The sequence below is a fragment of the Lepisosteus platostomus genome, chromosome 24, assembly GCF_059453375.1.
Source record: "Lepisosteus platostomus isolate fLepPlt1 chromosome 24, fLepPlt1.hap1, whole genome shotgun sequence".
Classification (NCBI taxonomy): Eukaryota; Metazoa; Chordata; class Actinopteri; order Semionotiformes; family Lepisosteidae; genus Lepisosteus; species Lepisosteus platostomus.
Window position 1 is genome coordinate 9,220,612 of NC_142634.1, and position 15,541 is coordinate 9,236,152.

At 41.2% G+C, this 15,541-nt stretch overlaps 1 protein-coding gene across 3 annotated transcripts in view; it reads left to right on the forward strand.

The window, feature by feature from the left end:
* Nucleotides 1–1,837: 1,837 nt before the first annotated feature.
* The window catches only part of trpv4 (transient receptor potential cation channel, subfamily V, member 4), a 29,730-nt gene continuing 16,026 nt past the window's right edge, over nt 1,838–15,541 (forward strand). For 2 of the 3 annotated variants that reach the window (XM_088618525.1, XM_088618527.1), the window contains exons 1-4: nt 1,838–2,068; nt 8,915–9,321; nt 11,933–12,108; nt 13,478–13,630. In XM_088618525.1, coding sequence (XP_088474651.1) covers nt 8,960–9,321; nt 11,933–12,108; nt 13,478–13,630 — 691 coding nt within the window. In that variant the 5' untranslated portion in view covers nt 1,838–2,068; nt 8,915–8,959. The remainder of the gene's footprint in view (nt 2,069–8,914; nt 9,322–11,932; nt 12,109–13,477; nt 13,631–15,541) is intronic. The other variant, XM_088618526.1, reaches the window with a different exon arrangement.

Sequence of the window (15,541 nt, forward strand, 5' to 3'; positions counted from 1 at the left end):
TAAGCATGGTCTAACATGTATTTATTTTTTCTTGACGTATTCCGTGTATTGAATTGAGATAACCTCAAATTAAATAATATTGCAGTGCATCTTTATAGTTGTAAATAAGGTACAAGCAGATGTAATATATAAAAATGAACCACTATATACTGTATATATGGGAGAATGCCGTGTAACAAAAAATAACCACCGTGCAAAATAAATATTGAATATGGCAAAAACGTCGTGCCATTTTGTCGCATCAAATATATAGGTCTGGATTAATCCAGGCAGATGGCATGTGACATTATATTATAACGGGACAATTAAAGATTAATTCCATGCTGAACAGTTTTCAGCCTTTACCTTTTCCTGTGTAGCCTACACATGCTGGCGCAGTCCCCTCCTCGCAAGTCTTCAGTTGGATTATAACGTCGCTCTGTGCTTCGGTCCTGGAATGTTTATAGGTTTTCTGTTTCCCTTAAAAAGAACAGCGCCTGAAAACCTACCTGGGAGAAGTTCATAAAGTAGTCCACTTAAGCCGGTGAATAAGTTCATTTACCTCATTAAGACAGCTGAGTTGTAATTTGCAAACGCCCACGGTCCTCCTAGAAGCGCAGTCAGAGCACACTGGAATGACCATCCAGTGATCTCAGGGAAAGGCCGTCCTGGTCCGGTCATCCTACTTGCTGGGTTTTATTTCACCTCTGATCATTATTAATTGAACTAAAAGTTTGGTTTCAGGTCCTGATCGTAAAGAAAGATCCGAACCTGTTGTTAATTCAAAGACACCTGTGGGATCTGCAGGATCCTTCTGGCGCTCACCGACAAAAGTTCGCTTTTCCCTGCCTGCGTTTTCTAAATCAAGTCTCTTGCTCGATTTTCTCGGTATGTAGTTTCCTCTGCGCCCTATGTAGTACAGAGTAGCACGTACAATCATGGTAAATTTGAATCGAGCGACCTGTCACAGGTAAGAGAGTTTCCTTTTGCGTAATTTAAAATAGATTTTAAAGAGCAAATGTTTCGGGCATTACTGACATACAGCCACTAGAGGGAGCCTTCAGCTCACAGGAAAACGCAGAGGGTGACACTCGCAGGATGATTCTGCGTCTTTATGGATTGGGAAGCCAGATGCTGAAAAAACGTCTGACACCGATGTTTAAGTTAAAGGAAATACAGTGCTTGGGCAAATCCCGAATGTATTGAATGTCACATAGTTGAGATAAGGTCCCATGCTTTGAAAAAAACTCTAAAATGAAAATTATTAGTGGTATGGTTCTGCAGTTTTCATTTCACCCACACAGGTTAATGTTGTACTGTATTGCAATAGCATTTTTGCAAAGTGTTATTTTTGATGAGCCATGTATTATATGATCTGCGTAAGCCCGTTGGTTAGATTTTTTTTTTAAATAGCGGTTTCATAAATCACGTGAACTTGAACATATTTACACTTCAAATGTGTTCAAGCAATCTGACACTTGCGAGACTCCGCAAATAAAAAAAAAAATCTTGATACCACGGAGCCAGGAACACATTTTAAAATATTTCTAACACTCCGATTATGTTGCTTAATATTTTCCAATACGTTTTCATACACACAATATCGTTCTCATAAAATCTTTACACGATTCGTTAATACATTGTCTTTAAAATGTTAAAACTAGGAACGTTTAGGACATAAACAGCTTTAAACTGTCGCTGCCGCTTTTCTGGCAAATTAAACGTCAGGCTTCTCGTTCGTTTGTTTTTTTTTTAATGTTGGGGTACATTGTAACTTTAAGCGTGAAATATGCAGGCGGACACAGATGCCTGCTGTTCATTCATGGAGACTCGGCGAGAGCCTCAGGAAACCGGGAGGGACTGAAGGGGTGGGTAGCTCAATCGTCACCGAGAGAGAGAAAAAAAGTGAAGTTTCGGAATATAGAGGGAACAGTCTACCTTTGGAACAACTAATTTTTAAAAGTCGGATTCTAGCGCACCTTATAGAACAGATAGTTTTCTCAGTTTCAACTAAAGTGTAAACGTTTGAAAAGAAGAGTTATCTTGTAACCACCCGTTACAGTATAAAGGATTCATTCACGGCAATCAGGTGAGGCTCTATGATTTATTACGTGGCTATAGTAAGGAGAACGTTCTTAGCTTTTCAGTGAGACATTCTTAGTAATAATCCGTTGGTCTCTTCCTCGTTTTATTCTAGTTTTTGCTTTGGGGAAAGTCATACTGTAACCTAAAGGTGTGAATTTCGGACGAATTTAAAAGGGTTTTGGATATGAGCTTGTCTTGCATGCGACATTTTATCTTCAGCAGTGAATGGCAAAATGCCCTGTACCTGTACTGTGCCGATTCTCCCCCGTCTAATCAACTCCGCAACTCTTGGGATTGCGTTTGGTGCTTGTTCCGTGTGTGTAAGGCTGCATTTCTCTTGACTGTTATCATAGACCAGTTTTACACGCAATAGACCTAGACCACCTCACCCACCTCACCTTCCAGACCATGCCCTTGATGTCTGTTGATTCGTCTGTGTTGTCATGAATGAATGTTTCTCGGACAGACCGAACGGAGTTGCTGCGCTTTCCCGAATCGAGATGTATATTAACTAGCTTTTTGAAAACTGAGTGTTGGGCTTTGTCTCTGTTGCGTTGGTGGTTCTTCAAGTCCTCAAGGGAACAATCCACCAGGTAAATAGATCTCCCTAAATTCTGAACAACACAAAAGCTCGGGAAGAGGGTTCAATGAGGTCACTTAATGGAAACTGTATTGTTTAGACTCATCTTAAACCTTCACTGAACGATATTTGTTAACTCTGGTCTGTCACTGGGATGTGGAAAACCTAGTGTGTTAGTACGTTTTAAGAGGTCTCAAGTCATGGAGATGTGGTCTGTAAGTACTCACTGCCTGGTATTCAGTTTCCAACTAAGAGGATCAAAGTTTCATAAAAGCAATAAAAAAAGATGCAATAATACAGTAAAGTAAATGAAACTGGATTTCTGACTAGGAGGGCTCCAGGTCTAAAGATGAGGCACGAATAGATGCTGTGCTGAATGATGCACATTGCATAAAAAAAAACAATTAAGTCTCAAGACTGGAAGGAAGGGAATGTGCCTTCAGAAAAAAAATCAGTTAATTACAATGTTTTTCAAACCTGTACTCTCCACTGTTCTACATACTGAAAACACACTAAAACTAGTGCTGTGTCGAACAGCCTGTCATTCGTAAACCTCCTTATGTTCTTCATCCAACATGAATTAAAAAACTCTGCCTTGCTGGTGGTTTAATAATCTGTCATCCCTTCATATCTGTTTTTTGCCCCCCACTCCAGTCTCAGTCTGCCTTGCAAAACACAAACCGCCAAGAAACCGCTGCAGTATTCGAATTCTCTCGCTTCCTTGATTTGGTCATGGTAGCGACTCTCAAGATCTCTTTCTTGAGAATTTTAGCACAGTTACTTTAATACCTCTGCTCTCAAGTCCGAGAACTGCTAAAAAAACACATCACCACAGCTCCAGCAGTGTTCAGACTGAACTGTTATTTGGGGAATAGAGTTCACCCACAAAGACCCGGTCTCATTTGCACAACTTTGGAAATGTTCATTTACTGCGAGTGTTGTGAAACAGGGGGAAGTGGGATTTTAGACAGTGCCTGTTAAAGACTGGACTGAGACAGAAATGCAGAGGTGAATTATAGATGCAGTGCTCTAATCTGCAAAGCACATATTATCCCCAGAGAGCTACACGTCTGCTCCTAGGAAACTGTGGTCAAGTAAATCACTCAGATAATTGAGGATGGGAGTGATGTTCCTGCACAGGAGAGGAGAGCAGTGACTTTCCAGCTGTAAAAATGGCGACTCACTCTATCAAAACCTTTTAGTACCCCTTCTCAGTGGTCTTTCAGTTTCAGGGGCGGTGCAGTGGCTCTGTGGCTAAGGATCTGCGCCTGTGGCTGGAAGGTTGCAGGTTTGTATCCCACAGCCGGCAGCTGTCTGTGTGTGAAAAGACAAATTCCAAATACAAGAAATTGTAAATGGCCGATAAAGTGATCTCATCTTAGTTGCAAAATAGTGTGGGCATTCACAAGGTGGTCTTATGTCACTAAATGTAGATATGAACACAGCTCTGCTTAATCAAAATGCTGTATGTGTGATACCTGTGGGAGGATTCACACAGCTGTTGTTTTGATAGCTTAACAAATGATGCTTTTTTTTCCTTTCCCCCTGTGTCCAGTGCCTAGCAGAGTATGCAGATTCCATAGACACGGCATCCAGATGAGTTCTTCTGTTCCCCTGGCTAGTTACCTGTGCTGATGGCAGCACTGTTTCCCACTTCAGTGCTCTCTGGTTAAATGAAGCTGCCCAAACCACTGGCCCTCCAGAAAAAAACAGCAAAATGCAGGCTACATGCTGAATGCTTCTGGCCACAGAGTACTGCACACTAATTTAGTGATTTTTCTAAAACACTTTTCTAATGGAGTCCCTTCTGTCCCTTCTACTGCTAGAGAAATAACTGCCGTGCACGGTTTAAACTCATGTTGTTTCTCAGTAAGAAAACCAAGCAATAGACAAGTTTAGAACCATTTACTGTATGTTTAAGTTTATGTTTCTTAGCATAAGAGGAGTTTAGAACGAAAGTTCGGGAACAGCCACGTTCCATCAGCCTCAGCCATCAGTAATTTGTAATCGGTCTCGATGACATTTTCTCACCTAAAACTACTACTATTCATAATTGGCAATCCCCTTCTCTCCCTCAAATACGTCTTTTTTCATTCCACCTCCACCCCATCCCCACCTGTGCAGCTCTCCCTAAGATTAGATAAGATCACTTTATTGGCCATATACAATTTCTTGCATTAGAAATTTGTCTTTTTGCATACCCCAGCTTGCTCTCCATGAGACACACAGACACAGAGAGAAGCTGGGGGTCAGAGCGCAGGTTCAGCCATTTATACGGCGGCCCTGGAGCAGTTGGGGTTAAAGGCCTTGCTCAGGGGCTCAATGGAGTAGGATTCCTCTGCCGTCCAGCAGGATACGAACCGGCAACCTTCCAGCCACAGGCGCAGATCCTTAGCCAGAGAGCCACCACACCGCCTCGGTCACTCTTACTCCAGATGCCAGCTCATCCTGTGGGCAGGAGGTTAGCCCTTAGCCGAGCAGGTTAAGCCAAATTGTATTGACTAAAACACTACAAGCTTTAAGTATGCTTGAATCTTGGGCACTGTTATTCCTAGTGAAGCGCTTTTTAGAAAAAATATTAAGTGGTAGAAACAGTCCTCAGTTAAATCTCTTAAAAAATCTTGACTGGAGTTTTAGGATACGACATGAATGAAGACGTCATGTCAGTGTACAAGCTCAGTGTGGTACCAATGTGAGAAACGGGTAGAAAATGGTTTATCCATGAAAATATTAGAGAAACATAAACTGTTCTAGTTAGGTTACTGCAACATATTTACACCCATTTATGTCTTTAACTACTTTAGCTTTTCTCCATTCCACGTCTTGGAGAATAATGCATAGAGCACATAAAATTAAACTTATTTTACTAAGTTTAAAAAATAGATTTAAAGGTGGTACACAACAGTCCCTAAAGTGAGCTGGCTGTGCAGTTTTTTATTTTATTTTACCTAAATTGTCACTTTTGGAAAACAAATGTTTTTCTGAGTAGGAGAAGAATTATAGGAGTATATGGTAGAATTGTATTTATTTAATTTATTGAAAGATCAGTTTTTAGGAGAGACATAGTAAGCACAATGTATTTTTTAAAACGTTAAAACATTTTTTTATATATACTGTTCTTACATCTAATTATATGTTTCATTGGTATAAATGATAAAGCAGTGGTATTGGATTGATGTCATTTTAGATTTTAACATTAATGTCCCTTTAAATACAGAAGTTAGTCACAAAGAATGTAAGATTGTGGGCTAAAATTCAAAAAGGAAGCAGCCCTTTCCTCATCATTTGTTTTTGTTTCTTTTAGGTTTCTGCACAATCTAACTGACCTAATACAAATCTTAAAAAAATAATCTTTTTTAAATTGAATATAGAAACAGTGAAGCTGCTGTCTATGGTCCTATTAATGATTTCTTTTTTACAAATTACCATGGACAGTGTTGGCTTTTGTGCAGTTTTTCTCTGATGCAAAGACATTACTTAGGGGTTTACTTTGGTTCTTAAAGAATAATATTGTACTGGAAATACTTTTTCTACACATTTCTTCCTAATGTACATGGTGAAATCCAGGGTTCTTCATGTTAACGATGAGGTAATACACTGCCAGTTGCCATGATCCTATCAGTGTCTATTGAATCGGGAATCAGTATCTATTGATTCCTCTCAAGGCAAAGCAGTGCAACAGCACGTCTACATTACTTCTCTGTATCTGCACTCGCTGTGTTTCTTTTTTTTCGTCTTTGCAAAGCAGTTACATTGTTCCTCCAAAATGACTGTTCTGACTCTATCGTAATTGTATTAATTTAGTTCATTACATCGTACTCATATGTAGTACAACTCACTGTTGTTTGCTTTGTGCTTTCATTTAATGTAAAACTTCGCTCGTGATTTGTGACTCAGATTAAGCTTATCCTTCAGGCAAATAATAATAATAATAATAAAGGTTATTCTGGTGAGTAATTTAAAAATTCTGGAGCAAAGGTCTCTTTGGAAACAATTTAAAGTACCTAAAATCCAATAAAATAAGAGCTAAAGGTTTTCGGAATTAAAAAATAAACAGCTAAGCACTGTTAAATGTACTGTATATGCAGAGGAAGAGACAAGCTTTTGGAGAACAATGGGCAGCAATGATAGTGGATTCGATATGGATACGCCTACATCACAGTGTTTTACTTAGCCCTCTTTGGTAATTGGTACAGAATGTTGTCAGAGGTCTAGGTCAAATAATGATGTTAGTTCAGGGGCCTCAACTGGAGCAACTCCAGTTAAATAAGTTTAGTGGTGTTTTTTTTTTGTGTGTGTGTTCAACAAAGACACTTAATACATAGAAGTCCGTAGCCTTTCTGAAGGAAAGAGAGACCCGGTTCAGTATCTACGGGCTTGAGGGCTGAAGGGGTGATAGACAGTCAGAGCCAGGGTAAAATGTGAGCCACCTCTTCCTCAGGGTGTGAGTAGGGCTGAGTTGCCATGGTGACAGTGGCAGCATGCACTCAATCTGCGCTTGAATCACAGAAACGCTGAAATGCTCTGTACACACTCATTACGTATCGCTGAGAAACCAAGTGAAGTGCACTTCCCATTGGATTTTTAAGTCTGATGCAAAAGAAATTAAATTGTCATTGTTGAGGACACAAGTTCTATATTTGCTAGCGGTGGGACGTATACTGTATGATGGAAGAATTTCTGGAGTGATTTAATGTGATGTTTTAAGTCTGATTGTTTAGGTTGAGCAGACATTGTTACAAGTTAATTTTTTAAAAGGTATCCAGATGTCCCATTCGAACAAAAATGTAGAGACACTTCTAGGAAACATTTACACGGAAAAAAACACTCCCATTTCCTGTTATATACTGTATGTTGTTTCAAGTTTTCAAATATCAAAAGTTAAATCTGTGATTATCTCCACAAGGCTTGCAATGCAAATATTATTGTTGGTAGGTGGGTCCTGATCATCCCAGCCTGACTCCCTGGCTCTTGATTTGATCCAGAGCTCTTTCTAGAGGAGATTATCAGTAGAAAACAGGGAACTGATATACTGATGGCGCAGTACAGTATATCAGGCAGGACAAAAGGGAGCTGCTCAGTGTCACTGTAACTCCCTCTGAGGAAGCATGTAGGAGACACAAATAGTTTGTATAATAGCTCATAATTAATTTTTGTTTTTCCCTTTGAACTTTAGAAGACCTTTCACTTTTTCGAAAAGGCTTTCTTATGAATAAAAAGGCCTAGTTCATTTCTGATGCACTCATCATGGAGGTTATAACAACTCTGGGAGAGTTGGACTGGGAGAAAAAAATAACCAGAAACCACAGCTTCCAGTCCAGCATCTTCCCCTCAGATTGATGGTGTCCCAGTTGTCTCAGCACCTGTAAGAAGGCGGTGCACTGGGAATCCTCTCCAGCAAGCGGAATTAGAAAAGATAGAGAGTGATACAAACGCCAGTCAGCTGTAACAGACGTGGTCTGGCTGTGCCACATTCTTCAATAAGGCACCTTGCTTGGCTTTGGCTTCATGTCAAACCATTTTCATCATGTTATTCCGTTTTATACCACCGGTTTAAGTGGAAGGTAAAGGCTTTCAGGCTTTTTTGCCTCAGCGTGCAACCTGATCCTGGCCGTGACCTTTTCCACTGCAACAGCACTGTTGCCCTGTGTGCCCTATTTTGTCTCTTTTTCAAGTGAAACAAAAGGTTAATGGTATTTAATACAAATTCTTTCTCTTCCGCTGCATTTTAAAAGTCCTCTTCAGAAAAGGTTGCATGCTCCTTCAGACAGTCCCCCTGCTAGAAGTCTCCCCCCACAGCAAGCCTATAATTTAGGATAACGCCGCCCTCTCCCACAACAGAGCAGAACAATCACCTGGCATTTCCTGCACACAGGCGCCCTGAGAGGAGCAAGACGTTTTCGAAAATGACACAGTTTGATGCTGCTGGAGGATTTGCCGGGCAAATTACAGACTGGCTGTCTCCCTGTGCTGCACAAATGGGTGGGCTGCCACACCACAGCTCTGTCCACAAGGGTGCTACCTAGCCCTGTGCTCCTGGCAGCATGCGGATGCTTGGAATGAGAGTGGCGGCAGGAGTTGTGGGTGTTTTCTTCTCCGTAATGTGTGTGTGAATTAACTCATTTAAAGGCTTCACTGACACGCAGGAAGAGATAGCTTGTAGAAGTAATATTGTAAAGGTTTGTAACAAATCTCGGGATATTGAAAAGGAGTTTATTGGGTGTTGTTGGAGGAGGGAGAGAATCCGCTCCAATTCAGTCTCTCTGATAGTGTACAGGTCCCCCTGCCAAGATCTTGGGCTTCTACCGCGCGACCATGACAGAGCCAGAAGATGCCTCAGGGCCGGTGGGCTCCGGCTCGGGAGACAGCGGGGACTCCCCGCAAGAGAACGACTCCTCTTTCCCCCTGTCCTCGCTGGCCAACCTCTTCGAGGGGGAGGAGGGCTCCCCTGCCCCCGAGCTGCCCCGGCCCGGAGAGAGCCGGCAGAACCTGCGCATGAAGTTCCAGGGCGCCTTCAAGAAGGGCATAACCAACTCCATGGACCTGCTGGAGTCCTCCATCTACGAGTCGCCCGTGGTGCCGGCCCCCAAGAAGGCGCCCATGGATTCCCTGTTCGACTACGGAACCTATCACCAGCCCAACAACCAGAAACGGAGGAGGAAGAAGATCCCAAACAGGTGAATTGGCCTTTCCGGCTCTGTCCTCTCCTCTCTCTTTGTGTCTGGACCAGACGGAACCCGTGAAGGGGCGAGGCTGGTAATGAGAAAGCCTTTTGAATTCCCCTGGTGCTGCCCTGCTATATGAAAGAGTGAAAAGGTGTGTGGGAGAGGACAATTTATGCAATCCGATGAAAATGAGTTAGTGTTTTTACTGTATGGCTTATATTTTACCTTCTATGACCACGGTGTCAAATTAAACTTTTAGAATAAAAAAGTTGTTCTAGTTTACAAGGCAGCAAAGAAGGGGAGAGTGTGCGTGTGGAAGAGTGGTAATGAAGGTTTCTCTTAACATATTTCTGAACATTTTATATTGTTTAAGTGCTTACTTTTCTCTAAAATGTATAACACCACACATGACAAAAACGTCATGTCCCAGATAGGTTGGTCTTAATGTATTAATGGATTCTGGGTCTGAATTACTGGTTGATAAATTAAACATTGTCCTTTGGCACTTTGCTTCCTCTTTTTTTCACAGTACAACATGAAAATGCTGATCAGGAATAAAGTTGTTTCGTTTTCTGTGCCCCATAATCCGTAATGGACTCTCTCTTTGAACAGTCCGTTATATCCTCACTATCTAGGCCCTCTTATGAGGTGATAAATGAATGGAAAGGAGAGAACTTTCTAACACTCACTTCATCCACAGCGCAGTACTCTGGAGGGCGGAACAAAGAGCTGTGTTGATGTTGAACAGTCTGTGGCCTCCGTAGCACACAAAGCACATGTTGTTGTCGCGGTGAGGTAATATTTTGGTTGTGGTTTGTAGCTGGCGGGCTCTGCTGTCGGAGAGCTCCTGTACTGTATCCTGTACAGAGTGAGTCCTCTATGTTGGATACTCAGGGGTTTGAAGGGCTCAGTTCAGTTCAAGGCGAACCGATTTTGAACGGTCTTTCTCACAACTGTGCCAGCAGACTCTTTTCAGCTGCTAGAATCTGAATGAAAGGCGGTGCACAGCCCACTTGGAAGCCAGCAAATGCCCTGTCTGGACGAAGAGGCGCACCTAATTGATTTCAACATATTTTCAGCCACAAAAGGTGCAGCTATTTAAGACTAAACAGAGTAATCTAATGCCTAACGTGTAATAAACAGACAATTGTAACTAATTGCAAGCATTTAGAAACGGCATTTAGTTCACTGTAATAGTATATGTTAAGAACAGTTGGTTTGAAGTAGGAGTGCAACATACCCCTCATCTGAAGGTCTATGGTAGGAAAACGTAGGATTCTGAATACATTTTTACTGTTTCCTAGGTACTCTGTTTATATTTATTGGCCTAATATGTGTTCAGCATTCCAGAGCAATCTACGTTTGGAAAGATAACAAAAGATAGAAAATACATACTTGTGTACGTGCATCTACTCTACAGTACAGCAAGGTTTCAGTGGGGTCGTGTCATGTCAGCGAGGCTGTGAGAATCTTGGAAACATTATTTGATTCTGAAACAAACATGTTGGTGTGTTTTGTTAGCGATGTGCAGATGTGTCTGCAGGGAAATGGCAGGAATCCAACAAAATTTCAGCAGTCCAGTATTTGATTCTGAGGTCCTCTGAGTGCAAACGCAGCAGTGCTATTCCAGTACTTCAGTTCTGATGACATACCCAATAAATGTTCCTCTGAAGTTTCACTGTGAAGGAGTGGTGTATCTAATCTTCAGCCATCTGACCGTATGAATCGTCCAAACTTTCCAAGTACATTAGCAGTTTTTACTTCCTCCAATCAAGTAAATTCAGTTCCCTTTCTATGTACCTAACCTTCAGGCAGAAGCAGCAGCAGTTGTTGTTTTGGCAAGGAGGGGGTACAGGTGTAATTTAAAAGAAGACTACTAAATCTGTCTCCAAGGACTAGAAAAATAATAGCTAATCTGGAGAAATGGCCTGCTAAATTCTTTAACGGAGGTTCACGAAGAAATGGATTTGCGCATGTGCACACACACTCAGACAGCAATACATGTTTATGCTTTTTTTGCCCTGTGGCAGTTCCTTCTCATTCCAAAAGAGCTCTCTGTTCTGCTGAAACTTGTACTGCTGCATGAATAATGAGGCAGGCGTGATGATGTAAGCACTCACAACAAGGGTTGCCTATTGAGTGTAGATGAGACGTAAGGACGGAGCTTTCACTTATTCCATTGACTGCTAGAAAAGTTGTAACACTACTTTTCTAAACACTAAGTTACAGAATTGTTTTAAACCTTATTAACCTGAGCAAAAAAATCACATTTGCGAAAATTAGACAACTTAAAGTGGCAATAATTAGCTAAATGGAATCGATAAAAACTCAGAAAAAGTGAATAAAATCGAACAAACTGCAGAACTTCAGGATACAATTTGACCTGAACTTGACATGTAATGATAAGATATTACTTTAATACTTTTTATTGATGTTAAAGACAGGATGTTCTCTCTTAAATCCTTCAGTTTTCAATCTCTTCCAATGCAGTTAGTAAGTCAGATGGATTCTTTTTTTATCCAAACCAGCTACAGAACAGCTGTCTTGCATCAGTAGATTCCATCCATGTGCTCTCACCTTTGACCCCGTCCTGCAGTTGCCTTACCGGTCTCTGTCTCCCCAGCAAGCTGGCTGCTGCCAGTGTGAAGGGCCCGGCCCCAGACCCTCCTCCAGTGCTGAAGGTGTTCAACCGCACCATGCTCTTCGATGCTGTGTCTCGGGGAGACACCAGCGCTCTCCAGGGACTCCTCCAGTTCCTGCAGTGCAACAAGAAGAGGCTGACTGATGAAGAGTTCAGAGGTTAGGCTCCAGATACCCCAACCAGTGGGCAGAATGAAAGTGAGGGAGATGGTTAAGTTTAAGGCTGATACATTCGAATGCATATACAGTATGTAAAAATCATAAGGTCACATTTCAAAGAACAAGCAGCATGATTTTTGTATAGGTTGGAGTTTAATACCATAAACTACCTAAATGGCACTTTGCCTCAATATTATTCCATATAACAATTAGTAGGATTGTTGTTTTATTTTATTTGGTCAATTATGTTATCCATTGTTGAATCAGAACTTAAGCTACTTAGGTTACATACATTATTGTGCAAACGTCATTGTTGCATTGTTCTGCTCTCCTCATTTAGTGTTTGCCTCCTTTATGCAGAAATGCAATTCTGCATTATCTTCTGCTGATTCTTTTGAACCACCAGTTATTCTTGCTAGATCTGTATATTTTAGCGCTAAAGGTAGCCTCTTAGCTTTAAGGTTGTGTAGAGAAATAACTTATATTAACAATGAACATCTGACAACACACCAATTAGAGGCGATTGATAAATGTAATGGATTTTCTGCTACAGAATTTCATATTAGCTGCTTATGTAGTTTGGTTGTTATAATATAATCTCTTTCAGGTGAATTTAAGATCGCTTAATGACAAGCTTAGTTTTTTTTAGCGATAATAATATCAGAAATCACTAATGGGGGCTATGAGTAAATGATGCTCATAATATACAAACATTGTAACTTCTGGTTGTTGTTAAGATGATTTTGACTTTTGCATAGCAGTGTATATCCTGAGCTGTTGCTGGCAAGTTCATATTATTTCAGGACATAGACTGCTAGATCTAAGCAGAGAAAATGGACAAAACAGCATTAGTGTTTCTAACAGAAGAGTAGGTGTCTGCTTTTCATTATATTCATTATTCAGTTTTACATTATTGGAGTTCTGTCATTATTCACTCGTAATGTCCAGCCCTTCAAGATTTCCTTTCTCAGTTTGCAAGATGAACCGATGTAGCTGTGGAGTGTGAGTGTGAATGAAAGAATACCAGTCAGGGTGTAGGTGGAGGGGGAGAGGTGACACTGTGTGCAGATCACAGGAAACAAAAGTGTGCAAGAAATCACAGCAAACTGTTTTTAGGAAAGTACTCTTGAAGTAGGAAGCCGAAGTAATGAGGGAAAAAAAAGCTCTCGGCTGTACAACAAATAGTACATTCCTAAGAGAAGACTCAGATGACATTTCAAGTCTCGAGTCTTTTTTTAAGCTAAAGACAGCAAAAAACCAAGTCCTAATTATTGTGTGGTGACATCTTAGCTACAAATGTCCAGCAAAAAATTGCTGTTCTGGTTTCCAAAATGGAAAGAGTGTTTAACTCCATCTTCTTTTGATCCAGAACCATCGACGGGGAAGACATGTCTGCCCAAAGCCTTGCTCAACCTCTACAGTGGGCAGAACGACACCATTCCCTTCCTGGTGGACATCGCCGAGCAAACGGGCAACCTGCGGGAGTTCATCAACACGCCCTTCAGAGACGTCTACTACCGGGGTGAGCTCCCGGGACGGCTCAGTCTGCCCCCTGTTTTCATTCTCACATCTTTCTATGTAGCCCGGGGTCGACCATTTTTTGCAGCTAGCAGTAGCCAAAGCTGGTGGCCAACGGGACACACAGTATAAGAGAATCCCTCTTCCAGCTGAGCGGGGAAAGGGGTTTGGGGGCATCAAACGTTGACAAGACTAAGTTTTTCAACATCTGGGGGAAAGGGGTTTGGTTGTTCCTTTGCAGGATGACGGATAGTGATGGGAGCCCCTGCTCTTAGGGGCTGTAGTCTGGCCTGACTAAAGGCATTCCTGACAGTAGCAGAGTTCTGGTCTGAACTGTAATAACAAAGATCGCCTGCTTCAGTCACTGCTCTAACAGAGAGGACCTGTCCTAGCTTGTTCGATGGGAGTTTGTCATGAAGGAAGTCGTGAGAGAAAACTTGGATATTACTGTCTTTGCCTGCTGGCTTGGCATGCCCCGAGGTTGAAACATATGTGGCCACACCCATGGATGTGCTAAAGTTAGCTCAGATGAGGCCTTAGCTTAGTCTGTACAGCCTGTCATTTGTCACCCCTCAATTGAAGCAGATTAAATCCTTAAGTACTCTAGGGCTGATTAAAGAGTCAGCATAGACTGCAGGACCTATTAGCTTTCATTTAGCTTATTACAGTGCTACAGTAAGTTCAAACATAATGTTATACAGCTGCATATCCTTGACCTCAGCTTTACTGGATAGAAGATCCAATTTTCTTCAATTTGAGAAGCTGACAAAACAATCATTTCCTGTTTCCTGTATTTGGGGTTAACGGTTTTTCTATTTACTGTAGATTATAAACGTAAAATTCAAAATAGCTGAGGGCAAAATCTTCCTAAACCATTTTCTATATTAACGTATTGAAAATGTGTAGGTTAGTTACTGTAAGCATTCAAATAGCAAAGCACTTCAACAATAAAAATAATACGAAATGGCTTTCATTATTCAACAATTTCCTTTAGTAGATATTCTGAGGGGAACTCTGATCCGTAAGGCATGTAGCATTTATATGATACCACAAACCAGGTTCTCTGCTCTGGTCCTGGAGGGACATTATGCCTTCTGAGTTTGCTACAGTCAAGTTCTTATTCAGAGGCAAGTCTAGGAAAGGTTACATTAAGTTCTGTATGCTGACATTGAAAATAACTAGCCTTTACTCTGGATATAATATAATTTAGATATTTTTAACACAAGGACTTTTTAACCCTTAGTTATGAGTTAAACTGGAACAAGGCTTGAGAACCTATGGTAGGGCACTCTTGCACACAGACAAGAACAAACACTTCTATCAGTGCCTCTATCTCAAAGTGGGCAACCACAACTCTGCAGATAACTTTGCTTTGATGAGTCACTGGTCGGGGGTTTGGCAGGAACAAGAGGCAAAAGGTGAAAGACTAATCCAGATGAGTTAGGCATGCCCTACAAGGGATCATGCTTATTTTCATATAGGTAAATCCTATGAGCACCTGATATGCCTGTGTTTTTTTTGTCATTTGAATTCAAAGCCTATAGCTTTTCTTTACAGCACTTGAATTCTATGAAGGTGTTTTCATGCTGCAGGAAACTGTCAATCAATATGACCCTTGGTAAAGAAATCTTTCAGCTTGGGTTCACTCGAGTGACAGTGGTGTCACTCTGTGTGTGACCAGAGCAGTGTACTCACACCCACCTTTTAAGCCTTGACCACCCCAGTTCTGGATAATAAACCTGGGTGAGGTCCTTAGGTAATCACAATTCCCTTCACTGATTATTTTTAATGATGATCATTACTTTACTCATCCACACTCAGAAAAGGCTGTTTTCAGCATTTGTTGAGCAGTAATTATCTTCAGTTGGATTCAGGGCTTTTAATTTATAGTTTGCGTGACAAGATAAGATCTCTT